The 18,341-nt window shown below is 28.6% G+C and overlaps 2 protein-coding genes across 11 annotated transcripts in view; one reads left to right on the top strand and one right to left on the bottom strand.

The window, feature by feature from the left end:
* Nucleotides 1-1,586: 1,586 nt before the first annotated feature.
* LOC126875000 (26S proteasome non-ATPase regulatory subunit 10-like) lies at nucleotides 1,587-6,757 on the top strand. The gene is made up of 4 exons (XM_050637619.1): nucleotides 1,587-1,951; nucleotides 2,020-2,118; nucleotides 4,633-4,921; nucleotides 5,211-6,757. The coding sequence occupies exons 1-4, from the start codon at nucleotides 1,850-1,852 to the stop codon at nucleotides 5,393-5,395; spliced, it is 675 nt and encodes a 224-aa protein (XP_050493576.1). The 5' UTR covers nucleotides 1,587-1,849; the 3' UTR covers nucleotides 5,396-6,757.
* Nucleotides 6,758-7,238: 481 nt separating this feature from the next.
* Nucleotides 7,239-18,341, bottom strand: part of LOC126874971 (myosin heavy chain, non-muscle) — a 28,805-nt gene continuing 17,702 nt past the window's right edge. For 4 of the 10 annotated variants that reach the window (XM_050637518.1, XM_050637519.1, XM_050637523.1 and 1 more), the window contains 8 exons: nucleotides 17,238-17,927; nucleotides 16,324-16,970; nucleotides 15,064-16,044; nucleotides 14,055-14,918; nucleotides 13,588-13,857; nucleotides 13,258-13,272; nucleotides 11,351-12,771; nucleotides 7,239-10,247 (listed from right to left, as the gene is read on the bottom strand). In XM_050637518.1, coding sequence (XP_050493475.1) covers nucleotides 10,121-10,247; nucleotides 11,351-12,771; nucleotides 13,258-13,272; nucleotides 13,588-13,857; nucleotides 14,055-14,918; nucleotides 15,064-16,044; nucleotides 16,324-16,970; nucleotides 17,238-17,927 — 5,015 coding nt within the window. In that variant the 3' untranslated portion in view covers nucleotides 7,239-10,120. Of the gene's footprint in view, nucleotides 10,248-10,912; nucleotides 10,994-11,350; nucleotides 12,772-13,257; nucleotides 13,273-13,587; nucleotides 13,858-14,054; nucleotides 14,919-15,063; nucleotides 16,045-16,323; nucleotides 16,971-17,237; nucleotides 17,928-18,341 lie in introns of all 10 variants that reach the window. The other 6 variants (XM_050637521.1, XM_050637522.1, XM_050637524.1 and 3 more) reach the window with 4 other exon arrangements.

Below are 18,341 nucleotides of genomic sequence, written 5' to 3'. Positions count from 1 at the left end.
CTTTTACCAACAAAATAATTAAAGCACCGATTTATTATTATTTAGATGTTTATTATTATATTTATTATTATATAAATTTTTATTGTTATATTTATTACTATTTAAATATCTCAGTGCTTTTTTTGACAATATATCCGACGAGATATTCTATAACGCACATCTTTAAAGAGCACGTTGACATCGACAATACTGCTAATTTATTGTCAATTTCTAATTGTATATTTTCACTTTCGATGTCAATGTTCTCTTTTTCCATTTTATTTAATGGAACATCGTCTGATGTGGACGTAATGAATTGGGACAAAATTATATCCTCTTCTAATAAAGTTGTGTCACAATCAGGTTGACAATTATTGTTATAAGAATTACTATTCAAATTCAACACCATTTTTTCTGATGGTGGGACGCACTGCTTCTACAGAAGGATTCCGATGGTATGTGTCACCATGCATTCTAGGAATTGAAACAAAATCATTAAAAACATTACATTTTTCTTTTTTAAATCATGGCAAAGCTTACAATGACATTTACTAATTCTTGCAATCTTAAGAAACGAGGCGGAGTTTTTAATCCAGAAGATATCATTACTAACCACTATATAACCTAACATTAGGCATACTCCGTAATTGTGTTGATATACATCACGTGGAGATTTGCTATTTAAATTATCAAACAAGTTATTGAAGGTTTCGAAAAAGCTGGTATGATGCTCGGTTTTATACAATTAGTTGAACATGCAGTGAACAAAGTAAAAGAAACTCTTTTGTTGAATACTTGGAATTCGGGCTTACATTTCATTTTATCAAAATCACCTGGCTTTTTGTTTTTCGGTTAATTTGTAAAATGCTCTTGTAACTTCATTTCGTTCTAAATTCTATAACAATTATTCTTGGCGGTTTTAAGCAAATGTAAATAATCGAATAAAAAGTGAATTTTTTTATTTCTAATAAAATAAGGATTTTGAATATTAACCCGTCTTTTTGTCATTCTTTAATTACTTGTATTTTGATTGGAAACAATAGCTCTAAGTTTCTAACCTGTGCTGTGTAAAACATCTAGAATAACATTTAATATATTTGGTAATTGATTTGTTCTAATTCCATTCTTTGAAACATTGAGTGTTATTGGATGTTTTCAATTACTGGAATTAGAAAAATTGCACTTGTTTAAATTATAATGTTTCCTTTTACCTTTTTGATGTTTCATTGTATCTAATACTAGCTTATATTAACTAACTACTATTGTGAAATAAAACAAGCAAAGAGAAAGAGATTAGTTAATTAATTGCAAACAAAGTAATTAACTAATTGTGGAAACTAATTAAAAACAATCAGAAAATTGGAAATTTAACCTACTTATCTCTTTGCCTGTATCTTACTGTTGTTCCAAATAATCTTAGATTGCAAATTATTTCGTAGATTTTTATCTTTTTAAAGTGGGTATCGTTCATGTGACAATTTGTAATCCTTACTACAGTAAGCGGTACAATCTGTTTTGTATTCTGTTGGTAATGTTGGGAGTGACACGAATATGGTAATAACATAGATGAGCATACAGCAATACAAGAATATCCTATTTTTAGTCAATGGTAGTAGGGCTCTAGAGTTTCAGGATTTCGGGCCAAAAAAATATATTGCATGATTGGTCTACCCTCATATCTCGTCTGTACCCTAATTTTATAGGTTCTTATACATACTAATGTGGTACAACACTTGGCTGTATGGTGCAGCACCTACATTGTGAAACAACTAAGCAATGGATGGGAGGACTCTCATTGCTTCTTTGTTAATACTTAAAATCAAACATAAACATCAGTCGTGTGCTACATGCTAGATAGAAAACAGCAAAAATGTCTGAAAATTCGGTATATGATATGGCCTACCGCGGCAAAACCACAGACGTTAAAAATTTATTAAATGAAAATGAAAGATTAAAAACAGCTAAAGATGGTGTAAGTGCATCGTTGTTTATATGAAATATTTTTTAAGGTTATGTTATTAGCCAAATTTATTTCTTCAGAACAGTCGAATGTTAATACATTGGGCAGCACTTGGAGGACACGATGACTTAGTAAGATATTTATTATCTCTTGATGTACCGGTAGATCCTACTGATGATGTAAGTAAAATAAGCCATTAGTAAGTAATTTGTCATATAATTTTATGGTAAACTGCAAAATATGCTTCCTTATATCTTACTAGTTTTATTCAGAGTTACCTAACATTTATTTTAACTATCTATTATTTCTAAATAAACCACGATATATATTTACTTATTAGTATGTTACATATAATAGTACATATAATAGGCAATATTTACCTAAAGCAGATTTTCTACTGAATTGTTTTCAGTAGAAATGTAATAAACTAAACTAAACTATTGAATTGTTGAGGCATTTCTTAAACTTACTATGTGAAAAGCATTTTAAAGTCGTTTAAATTTGATATCATATGATATCTTATAGGAACTAAAATATTGTTTTCAATTTCATTGAATATGTTATTTCCTAGTATATACAATAAATATATAGTATATAATATATATAATAACATATATATATTATTTTTATATATAAAGTGTTAATGTTATGATTTATTACATAAAAACATATTTAACCGTTTGAATCCTAGGGGTCATTGAAAAAATAAAGTGAAAAAATCCCGAACAACACGATAGCGTTTGTCTTAATCGATTGCGAAAAGAAACAAGCGGCACAATAGCGCTCGTCATATTTATTACTTATCTATATTATTATATATGCGTACTATTAGTTTATAAATATTTCAAGTTTTGTTCAATTAAAAGTATGGAGAAGATAACAATGAGATACAAAATACCGTCAGCATGGGACTCTTCGACACAAAATCTAAACAGCGCGATCGCGCTGCTTGGAGCTCAAACGGTTAAAAACGATATAAACAAAAAAATATGTTTCTATGAAATAAAATTTTGGTCGTTTAAAATTAATATTTACACTGTTAAGTAATGAAGCTTATACTCTTGTTTTATATTTATAATTGCCTTTATCTCTTCTTTTCTGTGAATTTTAGTGATACGCAATTTATATAAATCTAAACTACTATACATAATTTGTAATTTATGATACATGTTATTGTATTTTCGAAAAGTGAAAAATGATAGAAATTAACAGATATTGATCATGTATATTATTATGTATATTATTATGAAAAATAACAAAAATCGACAGATATTAATCTTGTATTATTTTGTAAAATAATATTTGTTTACACCACAGTTATTTCATAAGAAGAAGATATAAATTTTAGGTCATTGAACTTATTTATGAAGTCAACATTTTGTCTACCATATGTAACTTTTTTTGTTAAATTGAAATTTATGAAGAACACTGTTTTGAATAGCATACCTTGAAATAAATTTTTATATATTAAACTTTTGATAATGTAATAAAAGTACAAAGAGATAATGATTTAGAAAATAATTATTTTTTTATTATCAAGATTTCTTGCTTTTCTAATGTCAGATACAAAAAATGCACATTTTCAACTTAGTATGAGAAATAAATACCTATTAATAATTGTTTTATGTACATATGTATATATGATGATATTTAAGACATGAAATGTATAATACTACATTTAATTAGCCTGAATCTTTCACGTAATACACTATGAAATGGTTAATAATAAGTAATTACATATTTATAAAAACAGTCATACAATTTCTAGATCTTTATATTATCTTTTTATATAATCCTTTGTGATGAGGACATATTTTAGGCATTATTTGAATTTAGATTATTTAGATTTTAATTAATAGCAAGATTCATTTTATAACTCAAAAGATATTATAAGAAGATCTCTGAATACAATTTGAAAGATTAAAATTTATGCTACATATCAATGTGTATATACATGAGACATCAGATGCAAATTTGATACTTTAAAATCTACAAGCACGACTAATATTTGTTGTCTTTTATACCTTAGGCCTTAAATGAGAGATTATTTGCCACATAAGTATTTTGCGACTATTATTATTATCTAGTCTGAATTAACATTTAGGAATGTAAGCAAATATTTTAGCAATAATTTCACTTATGAAATATCGCTTCATATCATAAAATATAGTAATAATAGAATATAATATTTTGTATTATATAGAAAATACATGAAATTATAGTATAACTAAAAAAAAAGTTTCTTCATGCAAAGTTAAAAATATAAGATAAAATTCGTCTTATCTCTTTAAAAAAAATTGTAAGGTAGGCTGACATATGTTAAATACAGCTTTCTTTATTCATCTAATCTAACTATTGTTAGTTCCTGTTTGTATTTATAAACAATTTAGAATAAATTACTAACTCTATTGATAATGTAATTTTACTTCAAAAAGAAAACCTAAAAAATCAATTTCATATCAAATATATCATAAGTAATAGTTTAGAAACATTCAAAACTAGATATTATTCAAAACTACACTACTTATTTTTACTACTACTTATTTTTAGTTTTTCAAGTTCTAATGTTGTCCAAAGGCTTATAAAAATATTGTAGGGTAGCACCTAGCATCAACTCATTTTTACATGAGGAATCATCTACTCCTTAATTGCATCATGTTAAATTAATTAAATATTTTAATTGTGTTGTTTAGATGGATATGACACCATTAATTTTGGCAGCATCAGCTGGTCGTGAGAAAGTTGTTAATACCTTACTAAATGAAGGTGCAAATGTTAATGCCAAAACTCAAGAAGGCCATTCAGCATTGCAATATGCGGCATCAAAAAACTGGAAATCTATTTGTGTTGCATTACTAGAAAAAGATGCTTATATTAATATTACCGACAAACGTGGTGCTACACCACTACATAGAGCCGCATCTAAGGGCAATATTGCTATTGTGAAACTTCTCATAGAATATGGACGAAATTTAGATATCGGTAGATTTTTATATTAAAATCTTTGTTTAATCAATACCTATTTCATCTAATTTTCTAATAATCTTTAAATAGATGTTTTCATCTAAAAATAGTAAGCTTTCAACAGCTTAATTTCTTAACAATTATGAAGATTATTATTCTACATTTCTCTGAATATCAATTTAGATGTTGTGGTTTTTAAGTAAATGTAATTAAATTTATTTTTTGAATTATTAGATAATAATTTGTATGAGTTATAAATATTAGTTCTATGATGTATATATTTTACCTAGGAAACTTTTTTTTCTAGATAGTAAAGATGTTGATGGCAATACTGCATTACATTTAGCATGCGAGGAAAATCGTGTTGATGAAGCTAAGTTGTTAGTGAAAAATGGTGCTACCACAACACTGATGAATAAACAAAAGAAAACGCCTCTGGATTTAGCAAGTCCAGGATTAGTACGGCAACTGAAAGAACTACAGGGAAATTGACCTTTAATAATAAAATGAAGCATCAATGTCATTGGCTCAGTGATGTTCAATCTGCGTTTTTTTAGCGTTAATGCAAACTTAATATTTGATAATATGAAAGGTGTGTTATGTTAATTTATTCATACAAATTCGTACAAATAATTTTGTTATGTTAAAGATAATACAGATATGAGATATATATGAATGAATTCCTATATAGTTTTTAAATAACAAGTATTCAAAAAGAGGAAGAAAAACAAGAACTTACATTAATTATAGTTAGCATCTCAATGTACAATAATTTTTATAGTTGTAAGAGATACAAAATGAATGAAAATAACATTAATGTTTTCTTCAACTTGAAGATACAGCGTTCTTCCATACTACATGAAAATGTTATCAAAACAAATTGTTTATATGGGATAATGTTCAAAATGCCAATATTCAAAATAATATATGGCATATAACTAGAAACTATTTTATAAGATTGTATTAATTAATTTGCAAACAAAATTTAACAAAATCATTTAATCTAAAACCGTTGAAACTATTTCATCTGCTGTCTATCTGATATAAATAATTTAACATATTTATTTGAATAAAAAAAGTCAAACGAAGGTGAATATTTCTTATAAAAGTCTTCATCTTCGTAAAAATATGGATACTAAATGGAACAAACGTTTCTCAATAATGTTAATATATAATATATAAATCTCATTTGCTTTTTATATATTACACAAAATTAAAATCATCTATTATTATAAAACTTCAAAATCATGTGTAAATAGTTTAAAGAACTATTAATTTAAAGAATTAGTTTCCTAGCTTAAAAAAATTCTATTATTCAAAAATTTGTGTGTTTATAACATTCTTTTCATATCTTTCATGTATGTTAATTTAAAAAATGTATTAAGCAATAATAACAAATATATTACATAATTAAATATTCGATGCTCTTATATCAACAAATTTCTCTGAAATTCAACTAATTTTTTAAATTACAGTTTTTTAAAAGGATGCTAATAATAATATAAAATTATAAAGAAATAATATACCAATCATTAATTAAATAACCGATTGAAAATCACTGACCATAACACTTTCTTATTATTCTCAGTTTTCAGCATTTATTATGCTTTCTCTTTAACATACTTAAGTGTTATTAATATTTGATTTATACCTATATAAAATGTATCAAAAAGATTCATTATTTAGCTGGTCAAATCCTATTATCGCTGTCTCCCATTTTTTACTCTTCCAGTTAATTTATTTTTTCCATACTTATCTGTTTCAACCCCATTGGGATTCATACTCTTAAATAGAGATAACATTTCCAATTCCAAAGTTAATTGCTTAAATAAAATGCACCACAGTTGAAAATTATTTTCTGTGCTTATTTACACAAATTCACAGCAGTTCACAGATAACATTAGGTGGTCTAGATTTCCTTTTCCTTCAGAGAAATTTTGGATGGTTTATAAAAAATATGTTATTGAGTTTTTAGTTTATTTTTATATATAAATTTTTTTAATAATTTGTTATCTTAGATAAATAATTTGATATAAACAAATTTTCAATTTAAAAAGTATATACATATTATAATTTCTCCTACTAATTCTATATTAAATTTACACTCAAATTAGAAACAAATAAGATAATAAGAGTCATCTTGAAATATTAATTCTTTTCAAAATGTTGAATGTATTACTTAAACATCTTTGATAACGGAATATCAGAAAATTTGGTATTTTTAGAATATATATATATATATTAGTATATATATATATGAGTATATTAAGAATAAGAAATAAAATTCTGTTTTTACTAAGTATTGTAAATTCATTTCAATAATTGAAAAAGGAAATAAAGGAAAAATTAACAAAATTTTTATTATGGCTATATTGGAGATATTTTAGTATAATTGTTATGTTGATTGAATTCCTTTTACATTATTTATTTGTTATATCTCTATTCATTATTTATAATAAAAATAATAATTATTATTATTGTGGTGTGATTTTGCACAATTAAAGATGTATATTTTTTACAATCATCCAAATTTCCATCAAAAAGAAATGCATTTGATGAAAAGGTTGTCGACGTTTCAGTGTTCGGTATTCAAGCTTTCTATACTTTATAAAAGATCCTGAGGTTCAGAGCTTTCACCTATGTTTCCAGACCTAAAAAAAGTACAAATATGTATATGTATCCTTTTACATTTCATTTTTGTATTCTACTCACACATCGTCGACATTTCTATTCAATAGATATAATTGAATACAATGATTCTTTTTACGTATGAAATTATAATTTATTTCTTATTAAGTAAATTCGTCGAAAATGTGTATAAGTTTATTAATTTAATCAAAAGATTTTCAAATTTAATTCATCATCATTATGTGGAGAAAATAGTCCACGATGGTGTGAAGTGGCAGTTCAATTGCGAATTTGAAAAGCCCGCCTAAAAAATCACTAGAAAGTTGTTTAATGTAAAAAACAGGCCGGTTTCGTCCAGACACCAATCACTTTGCCATATCAAAAAATAGAATATTCCGGACATATATATAAAGTATGCAATAAAGTATGTTGCACTTAGGAAATAATATTTTTGTACAAAGTATATTTTGTTTTTGCTCCAGCATCGGTTACGAAGTAATCTAGTTGTTTTCAATATCGAAATTGATAGTACACGTTATATATTAGGTACTTTTATCGCAAAAAATATATATCTATTAAGCTTTTTTTTATGTTTAATTGAAGAATGAAGTAAATCCGTAGAAAATAAATTGATCAAGTAGTATCATTCAATTTTTTTATAATAATTTTTTTCGGTATAAGACTTGTTTACCAAATACCCCATACTTTACGATACTCTGTATACGTATACATATGTACGTGTAATACATATGATCGCTCATTAACCTCCTTTTATCTTTCATTCCGGGTTGTAAATACCTTTAAGAATATTTATCTGTGTAATCAAATAATGAATATCTCAAGGTAACAGGGAACATCGCAAGTACATATAAAGTCGTTTGCCTGCTTTAAATTCTTTTCTTTGTTTAAATCTTTACAAAAGGAGGTTAAAAATGCGTTTTTTCTAATGCATGAGAAATGCACATGTCATAAAAAATGCATATATAAAAACATTGCTGGCTTTCTCTTCTTCCTTTTTTAAATTTTGTTTTGTGATTTTCGACGATTCAATTTTAAATGCATAAAGAAATTCATTAGAACATTGCTTTTCTACCTAAAAACATTACCGGTAGAAGTAAAGTAGTCCTTCGAAACTGTTTGAAAAAGTTTAATATGTATATATAGCTGTAAAAAATTGACGTTTATTAGTATGATATTTATAAGTTCATGCAGATGGTAAAACAATGATATGAAAACATACATCGACTTTTCGATGCATTTAAAATTGAATAATACGAAACGAAAAAGTTCTCGATCTACGATCGACCCTAAGTACCAATTGATAACTCTCGATCGTCGATTTCTAGTTCGTTCCGTCAGACGAGTTGGAAACAAAAAAATTGACTATACAATGATTATTTGAAAGAAATCAAGAAGAGCAATTATTAACACATTCGACCGAAACATAAAGAATAAAATTTTTCTTAAAAATAATAATACTACTTTTCTTCGCTTTGAAATTTGATATCCGAATAAGATATCTTTTTCTGTGCAAGGTATTTAGACATAAAAAAGCAAGTTTTCTTAGACGTTCTTTAGCTTTCGATCGTTTCAATCTGCTTTAATTTCCTTTAGAACTGTCCTTAAACTTCTGTGAAACATAAAAACAATTTTTCTTCAGAAGTTTTAAATTTACTTTTTATTCGTTTGATTCGATGCTGTTAGTATATTATTTAAAAAACAGTTTCTTTAAACACTTTGATTAACAAAAAGTAAGTTTCAGCCTTTCGAAAATTCTATTAATCTCACATCTTTCGGAACGATGCTAGAATCGTCCGCCATTGACTTGATTATTAAAAATAATTACAAGTAACATATTACGATATTTTTCGCGATAAAAATAAAAACTGCGGCAATATAATAATTAATAATAATAATAATAACTATAATATAATTATAATAGATATTAATGCTGCCTAAATGCGGTGTTAATTCGTTATCGATTATGCAGCCCCAATAATATATTTCTAGTCTGAATCTTACCCGACTATGTGGTAGCATTTTCCAAAAAAATGACGAACATCTTCATTGTAAGATATAATTGAAAGAATGTCAAATATGAAGTGTGTATGGCATTCAAGTACTGTTAATGCATTATAGCATTAATATACATATTTCGTAAGCGTATATTTTGCACATTGAATTTATCGAAAAAAAAGTTCGATTAAATTTACTTGTACAACCTTCTTTTGCTGTTTGCTTATTAACATTGAAAAACGTTAATAAGCTTGTTATAAAATATATAAGAAAGACTCGCTCATATCAAGTTGACCAGAGAAAATTCGTCATTTTCTGTGGAGTTCCGGAAGAAACGGAGATAAAATACTACTTAATCGGCCCTGTCGGGTTTCTTATGTACAGAAGAAAGCCGCCGCCCTCGTGTAATGGCATCGTTGGGTGCACTGGAATCGACTTCTGAACTCATACAAAGGAGTTCTCCGATTCGAACTTAACTTTGATCGAAACGGATCTTGCACACACTTCTTGGACCTGGATATTTTTATGAGTTTCCTGCGTTGTGAGGGTTCAATAAGTGGTGTGTTTTCTTGTTCAGTTGACAGTTTCCTCACCATCGATGCTTTCATCCTGTGTCGTCGAATCGTCGCCGGATCCACCGGTTTGAACAGAGCCGCGTTTCAGACGCGTCGAACTAAGGCTTATTGGAGGACCACCTCGTCTGTGCAGACATTTCATACAGTTTTAATCAAATACCCTGCTATCTAAGAAAGACGATGAATAGTTTCATAAAAATAAACAAAACGATTTTTAAATTATCAAAATTAAATGTCGTTTTTCAATCTACAGATGCTTGGTATACCCTTTTCCCAGTCAACCAATTATATACGCAAAACTAACAAAGTAATAACAAATTATATGATAAGCATTTTAAAACAACTATTTTAAAGTCTCTTAGTATGTTTGAAGATGTTTGAAATTACATAAAGAAACAGAAAACGAATAAGTAAAGTTAATGAGAATGTAACTAAAATTATATATGTAATACACACGTATAAGATTAGTGATATATCTTTAAGAGGGAAAATAGATTTTGGGATAAAAGAATCGTTAATAAAATTAATCAAATAGTCAGGAAGTAAGGATGCACTACAAAATAATATACAATTAATAAAATAAATAAATGGAAAGTAGTAATAGTCACAACTCACATAGTATAATGGAGAAAAAAGGAAGTAACAAGACAAAGGAGAAAATTATTTGAAATATTTGCAAGAAATATTCTATATAATTGAATATTTTATAGTTCAAAAATATATCTAAACTATATGCATATGTATAAATGACATGATTCGATATTAAAAGTAATTTAATTTATAGACTAACCAAGACTCGAGGAATGCTTGAGACTTGAAGAAATTCCGCTTTTTTCACGTGGGGTATGAACTATTCTTTTTCCCTCGACGCCTAAATATTTTAATATGTATAGTCATTTCTTATTTTCAAACCAATTTCCAGTAATTTAAATAAAAGGCAAAGAATTAGAACCTTTTGTCTATTAAATATCTTGACATATTTATCTTTCTCATAAGAAATAAATTATGTAATAAAATTTTGCAACAAGTGCAGAGAATTGACTATTGTTTATAAATATCAAACGGTTTTTATATAATCGATATATATTTATTTATATTTGATTTCACGTTTATATGAATGCCAGAGAGTAAACACCTCACATTCTATTTAAATTCTATTCTATTATAAATATAAAACGAATAAAACGAAAGATATAAGTATTTAAAAAATTGAACGACTAAAACTTACCTTAATTTATTTTTAAGATTTGCAACCTCTCTGGTTAGCTCTTCTTGAGATTCAAGCATATCATCCATTTCTCTTTGCGCTTTCCTTTTCATTGCTTTATGCCTGCTAATTTCTTCTTCAGCTTCGTCAAGCTGTCTCTTCAAAGCTTTCATTCTAGCATTCACTTTTTCTGCTTGTTCTTTATATTGATCTGAATTTCTCCTTTCGTCTTCTAGCTGTAAACTTAATTCCTTTAGCTTTTTCTCCAATTTTCTATTAATCTTCTGCTGTGCAAATCTTTCTTTTGCTTCAGTTTCTAATTGTTCATCAAGATTATTAATCTTTGATTCTAATTGTTGAATGGTAGCTTTGGTCTTTGCTCTTTGAGCAGTTTCTAATTCTGTGAGTTTCGCCTTCAACTCCTTATTTTGCCTTTCTAATAACAATTTGTGCGATTCCAATTTCTGTGTAGTTGATCTCTCAGTCGTTAAATCATTTGTTAGTTGTTCTATAGTTATTTGCGCTTTTCTAGCTCTATCCATTAGCAGTTCACCATTTGATTGCTCTTCTTCTAACTCTTCTTCCAATGTTGCTATTCTAGCTTCTAATCTACGTTTTTCATCCAACATTAATGTACCCTTATTAGCGTTATTATTGAGTTCTTCCTGTAATTCGTCTCTTTCGTTCTCAGCAGCTCTTCTAGCGCGTTCACTGCTGGCATAATCTTCAGTTAATTGCATCAAGTCTGCTTCTAAACTCTTTACCTTTCTCTCAGTTTCTTTAGCACTTGCTGCAAGTTCATCTCTGGCAGCTCTAGCTTCCTCAGTTTCTCTAGTGCAATCTTTTATTTGGGCTTGAAGTTTCTTCAATTGTTTCAGTGCATCTTCTTTTACCTTATTATGCATTTCCAATTGCTGTTCAATATCTTTATAGTCTGCTTCCATTTTTTTACGTTGTGCAATAGCGGCAGCTCTTTGTTTTCTTTCATCCTCTAATTCCGCTTCAAGATCGCGCAATTGTTTCACCAATCCTCTTCGTTTCTCTTCAGCTTGTTCTTCTTTAGCTTGCAAGTCTCGCTCGAATTGGGCTCTTAGAGCTTGCATATTTACTTCTAGACGCAACTTAGCATCTTCCGTAAATTGTAACTCATCCTCGAGCTCTTCTACTTGAGAACGTTGCTCCGCTAATTGTGATTCAAGAGCACGTTTTGCTTTTTCTAGTTCATGCACATTTTTGTCTGCTGTTCCTTGATTGTTTACGAGTTCGTCCAATTCTGATTGGAGACCTCGACGAATTCGTTCGAGTTCTTCAACTTTCTCATTCATTTCGTCAAGTTCTCGAGTTAAGGATAAGACACGAGTTTCTTTTTCACGGGCCTCACGTTCGGCAGCATCACGTTGCTCTGCATACTGTTCAGAGACCGCTTTTTCTTCAGCCAGCACCTTAAAAATAATAATAATACTAAGAGAAAGAGAAGTTTTAAAATTGATCATACTAATTCTACTATTACTTTTGAAACTTATTAAATGTTTATTATATCTAAATGTAACGTAAAAATGAATGATATTTATATTACTGGTAATTAACATCTTATAGACCGTGAATAATCTGTGAGAAGCGTGCAAAAAATCATACTGACGATTACACATTGTGCTTTAATAAACATCTTTGTGGAAGTGGAACTTTTGAAGCCATATAATGTTATAATAAATTATATCATGATATGTAATTATAAATAGAATTACTAGATAATATATACAAATAATTATATCCGATTAAAAATTTGTGCATAAATGGTCCATAAGATATTCAATATTGCGTAAAAATAAAAAATAGTTCAGTGTAAATAATTTTTATATTGTTATTGGATACCAAATTTTCTACATTAAATATTATGAATCATTAATAATGATAATTGAAAAACTCACAGAAAGTTCCCCAAACTATCGTTAATAATTAAAAAGAAGTAACAATTCTATTAATTGCAAATTAATATAGAATTAAAGAATAAAAATTAGTTATAGAATAATAGAACAAGAATATATCTAATTATTCAGATATCGTTAATAATAGAAACAAATAATCAGTATAATATGAATATTAAGAATTTATTTGCTAATACTAACTAATAAAACTAATAAATTGGAATTTATTGTACTGTATATAAACTAAGAATTATTAGTATTAAATTAAATATAAATTAAGAATTTTAATTTTATATTTTTCCAGTTAATAATCAAAACTGCACCCACAGTTACCTTATCGAAATTTTTCTGTTTCTTCTCCAATTCCAGCACCTTTGCTCTTTGCGCTTCGAGCTCAATGATACTATCTTCTAATTCTGCTTGAATCTTTTTCTTTGATTTGTCTAATTTATCATTAGCAGCTTGTAGTTCTTCAACTTGTCTTTGAAGTGCTTCAATGTCTTTCATGCACCGTTTTCTTGCTTCTTCCAATGCTGTAGCAGCTTCAGTTTCTTCCTCAACTCTTTTCTTTGCTTCAGCCAATTGTACAGTTAAGCCCATAACCTATTTTAAAAAACAAAGCTGATAAATGAAGGTTTCATTTTTGTGATTTTTTAAAAGCATACAAAATTTTTTTGATTAACACCCAGATATTGAAAATAACGAACTTTATAATAAGTAACTACAATTAAAATTAGTTAAGTGCACCTACATTTAAAAAGTTTTAAATCATCAGTTAATTAAATAATTAGAAATCATACCTGTTTATCTAAGCATCTCTTTGCCTCCTCTTCTTCTTCTAATTGATCATGCAGACTTTCCTTTTCACTTTCTAACGCTCTCAATTTTGAACTTAAAGCTAATTTTTGTCTTGTTTCCTCTTCAAGTTGTTGCTGAAGTTCTGTAAATTGAGATTCGCAAGTTGCTGAAGCTTTCAAGGCTGCAGAAGCTTTCAACTCTGCTGCCTCTAATTGTTGCATAATACTTTCAGATTCTTGTTGTAATTTTGTTACTCTTTCTATCAGTTCCTGCCTGTTTCTTTCCACTTCTGCAAGTTTTGCATTTACTTCAGCAAGTTGTTGTTCAGCCTGTTTTCTTCTTCTATCTGATTCTTGCCTGCTCGCACCAACAGATCTAAGTTCTGTAGCTAAATCAGCATTTTCAGCCTCCAACGTTCCCTTTGCTTTTTCTAAAACAGCTTTAGTCTTCTTCAATGCATCCATTTGTTCGTTCAAAGCAGTCAATTCCTGCGTGTGCTTATGACGCATATCCGCCAATGTTGCTTCATGTATTGATGTTTCTTCTTCTAAATTCTTCTTTAATGTTGCTAATTCCTGTTCTCGTTTGCTTCTTAATTCTTGCTGTGCAGCAGTTGTATCTAAAGAATCTAATAATTCATTTTTCAATGCTTCTAATTCCTCATTTAAGTCTCGTTTTAGTTTTTCTGCTTTTCCCCTAGCAGCCTTTTCAGCTTCTAAGTCTTCTTGAAGTTCGGCCAATTGAGACTCTAATTCACGAAGTGCCTTTTGAGCTTGAGCTTTAGCTGCTCCTTCTTCATCCATTTTTGCCATTACTTGATTTAATTCTTCTTCACGTTTACCAAGTTGCAGTTGAAGTTCTTCTACCTATAAAAATTTATATTATTACTATTGTTTTATACATTTACTTAAAAATATATTTCTTACTTCAGACTAAAATTATTCTTACTTTTTTCTAATGTGCTTTTATTGACAGAAAATAGGAAAACAGAACTTATAAAAATCACTATACCTGTGTCTTCCTTTCTGCAAGTTGTTCCTTCAAATCTGATACTTCAGTTTCTATTTTCCGTTTTGATCTATCTACTTCCTGTCTTTGTTGATGATCTTTCAACAACCTTTCTTCAAGATCTGCAATCGTTGCTTCATGTTTTGCTTTTAATTTAGATAAGTGCTTCGCTTTTTCTTCTTCCTCAGCAAGTGTCTGAGATAAATCATTTGCTCTTTCTTCAAGGATCTTTTTCTCCTTCAACAATTTTTGATTTGTATCCTCAGAAAGTGCAAGGTCTTCCTCAAGTTTTTTGATTTTTGCATCACATTGTACTTTCTCTAACTGTAATTTCTGTCTAGCAGCTTCCTCCTCCTCTAACTGCTCTTCAAGATCACTTATATTTAATTGCAATTTCTTTTTTTCTTGAGTCAATCCAGCACTTCTTTCTTCTTCCTCTTCAATTCTTGTTTCCAAATCATGAAGAATCTCTTCTAGTTCTTGCTTTCTGGCAGCTAATCTCGCTCGCATTTCTTCTGCTTCTGCACATAATTCGACTTCAGCTTGTAATTGTTCTGCTAACATAGTTTTTTCTTCCATAGCTTGTTGATATTTTCGTTCATATTCTTGTGCAGAATGTAATTGCATTTCTAACTTGTCCCGTACTTGTTTCAATTCATCTTCTTTTTGAGTCAATTTTTCCTCTTGTTTTGTCACTTCCAGAAGTGGTTTCACCTTCGTATACAAACGCCACCATTGCCAATTTCTAAGTTTTAAGTAAGCAGCACAATTTCTTTGAATAATTCTAATAGCATTTAACTGTTGCAAACGTTTCTGATAATTTCTGCGAGCAAGAAAACCACGACAGAATGCTTGGAAATTAACAATTATGTCAGTAATTTTATAATCACGTTCTTCTTCAAGATGAGCCAAAACTCCAGCACGGAAGAAAATTTTTGATTGACCAACGCGATAAAGATTAGGGTCAAGTTCAAGAGCTTGAATCTGAAATATAGATTTTGTGAAATTACATATACATATATGTTTTAAATTTCTAGAACAATTAAGAGCAAATAATAAATTATATTATGTATATGAATACATATATATATATTATTGATTTATATATGTATATATAAATTTTAAATCAATATAATCAATATTTTATTATTTATTATAATTTAATATTTTATTAATATTGAATATTGCATTCCATCATCATTATTATTATTGTGATATTTATTCGTAGTAAAAAATGCAATATATAAACAAGATTACACTTACCATTTTCTCACAAGCTTTCTTTCCATCCATAAACCCTTTAGGAATAGCATTCGGTGTTAGAAGTTCGTATCTTTGTCTGAATTCTTGAAATGGTATTCTATTTGGAAATCCTTGTCGGCAAATTCGAATTCCTTCTAAAACTCCATTACATCTCAGTTGATCTAGTACCAATGGTGCATCAATTTTTCCAGCCTTCTTTTCATGATTTGGTATGATGCATCTTACAAAATTAGGATTTGTGTTTCTTAAAGTAACCATTAATTTTGCTAATTGTTCCTTGTACAATTGAGAAACTGTTCTGAACATGCCTTTTCTTGTTCTTGCACCAAATTGTGTATCAGTTAATGCTTGCTGAGCCATTCCAACAATTTCTGCGTCTTTCCAAATATGACAAACGAAAGGATCTTGTGAATTTTGTAAAAGGCTAACAACATTTTCATTCAAAGGATCCATATTTTTCATTAACCATTTGGCAGCTGAATAATCAACTTTTCCAGCATAATGTATGATAGCAAAATCTGCCACACCTCTGAAGTCTGTTTTCATGAATTTTGGATGTACACTATGTGCACCTACTAATTTTTCAACAAATGTTTTATCTGTTGCTTTAGGGAACCAACATTCTTCATCCAGTAAAGCCATGATGCCTGTTTTGAATTAAAATTTGCTTAAGTTATTGAAGAAGGATTGACGATAAATAAACATAATTTGTAAATAACAAAGTTTCCAATAGAAACAAAAGTAATTCAATTTTAAAACACTGAAAAAGTAATATTAAAATGTATACAATGTATTATTTAAATTCACTAGCATGTTACTTCGACCGAGTGACTTCAGAAAGAAAATGTGGAATGTAGATATGTATTAAATGTACAAGCTACATTAAAAAGGAGCATTAAGTAATTCGAACATACCCATCGGTTTGTCAATCAAATCAATAGTTGGTTGCAAATCTAATCCAAAATCTATAAACTTCCATTCAATTCCTTCCCTTTGATATTCTTCTTGTTCCAAAATAAACATGGTATGGTTGAATAATTGTTGTAACTTCTCGTTAGTATAATTAATGCATAACTGTTCGAAACTGTTCAACTCGAATATTTCAAAACCAGCCATATCTAAGATACCGATAAAACTTGCTCCTTGTCTTTTTGTCCGATCCAATGATCGGTTGATTCGGTTTACAAGCCACCTAAACATTCTCTCATAGCAAGCTTTTGAAATTGCTTCTACAGCAAATTCAACTTGCTCTTTTGTTTGTGCTTTCGTTACGAAGTCTCTACCCACTTTAATTCTTGGTTTTAAAAACGCTTTTGTCATTTCTGTTACGCTTAAACCGAGTAAATGAGAAATTTTTTGAGCAACAGTATTGTCCGGTAACGTGGCTTGATCCGAGTTCCTTTCTTGACGGAACTGCATAGAACCAAATAACATTACCGCAGACACGATACGAAAGATCGAAGAAAAATCTTCATTTGTCATGCCCATGATATGCATGGACTTCACGGTTGAGAAGAACTCAGCTGAATCGTCCACTCCTGGAACTGGTAATGCGCCATTGGAAAGGAATGGATAGTGTTTCGGATCCTCCAAGATAAATTCCTCTGAAATTTTTTAAATATCGAATCATTTTTGTGTTCTTTTTTTAAATATATTAAAGGGATAATTGTAGAGCACGAAAGAAAAGATAACTGTTATTTATTATCTTTAATGAACTTAATGAACTACTATTTTCTAACTATAATGAAACATACAATATAGATAATATTTAGTATTTCCTTTTTTTGAAATATATTCATTTTGAATAACTCAGAATATAATAACTCAAAAATTCGAATTCACTCAGAATAACTTATATCATTGAAATTGATATAATAGAAGTCTACTGATTCTTTTCTCTACTTATGATTTTTTGCTCATACAGAAAGAGTTCATGCTCAAGTAAGTGCACTAAACTGACAAGAGTATTTAATCTACTGACTACAATTTTGTTGAAATAAATAAAGTTCATAAAAACG

The sequence above is a fragment of the Bombus huntii genome, chromosome 17 (genome assembly GCF_024542735.1).
Source record: "Bombus huntii isolate Logan2020A chromosome 17, iyBomHunt1.1, whole genome shotgun sequence".
Lineage (NCBI taxonomy): Eukaryota > Metazoa > Arthropoda > Insecta > Hymenoptera > Apidae > Bombus > Bombus huntii.
This window is presented reverse-complemented; position numbering and strand designations above follow the sequence as displayed.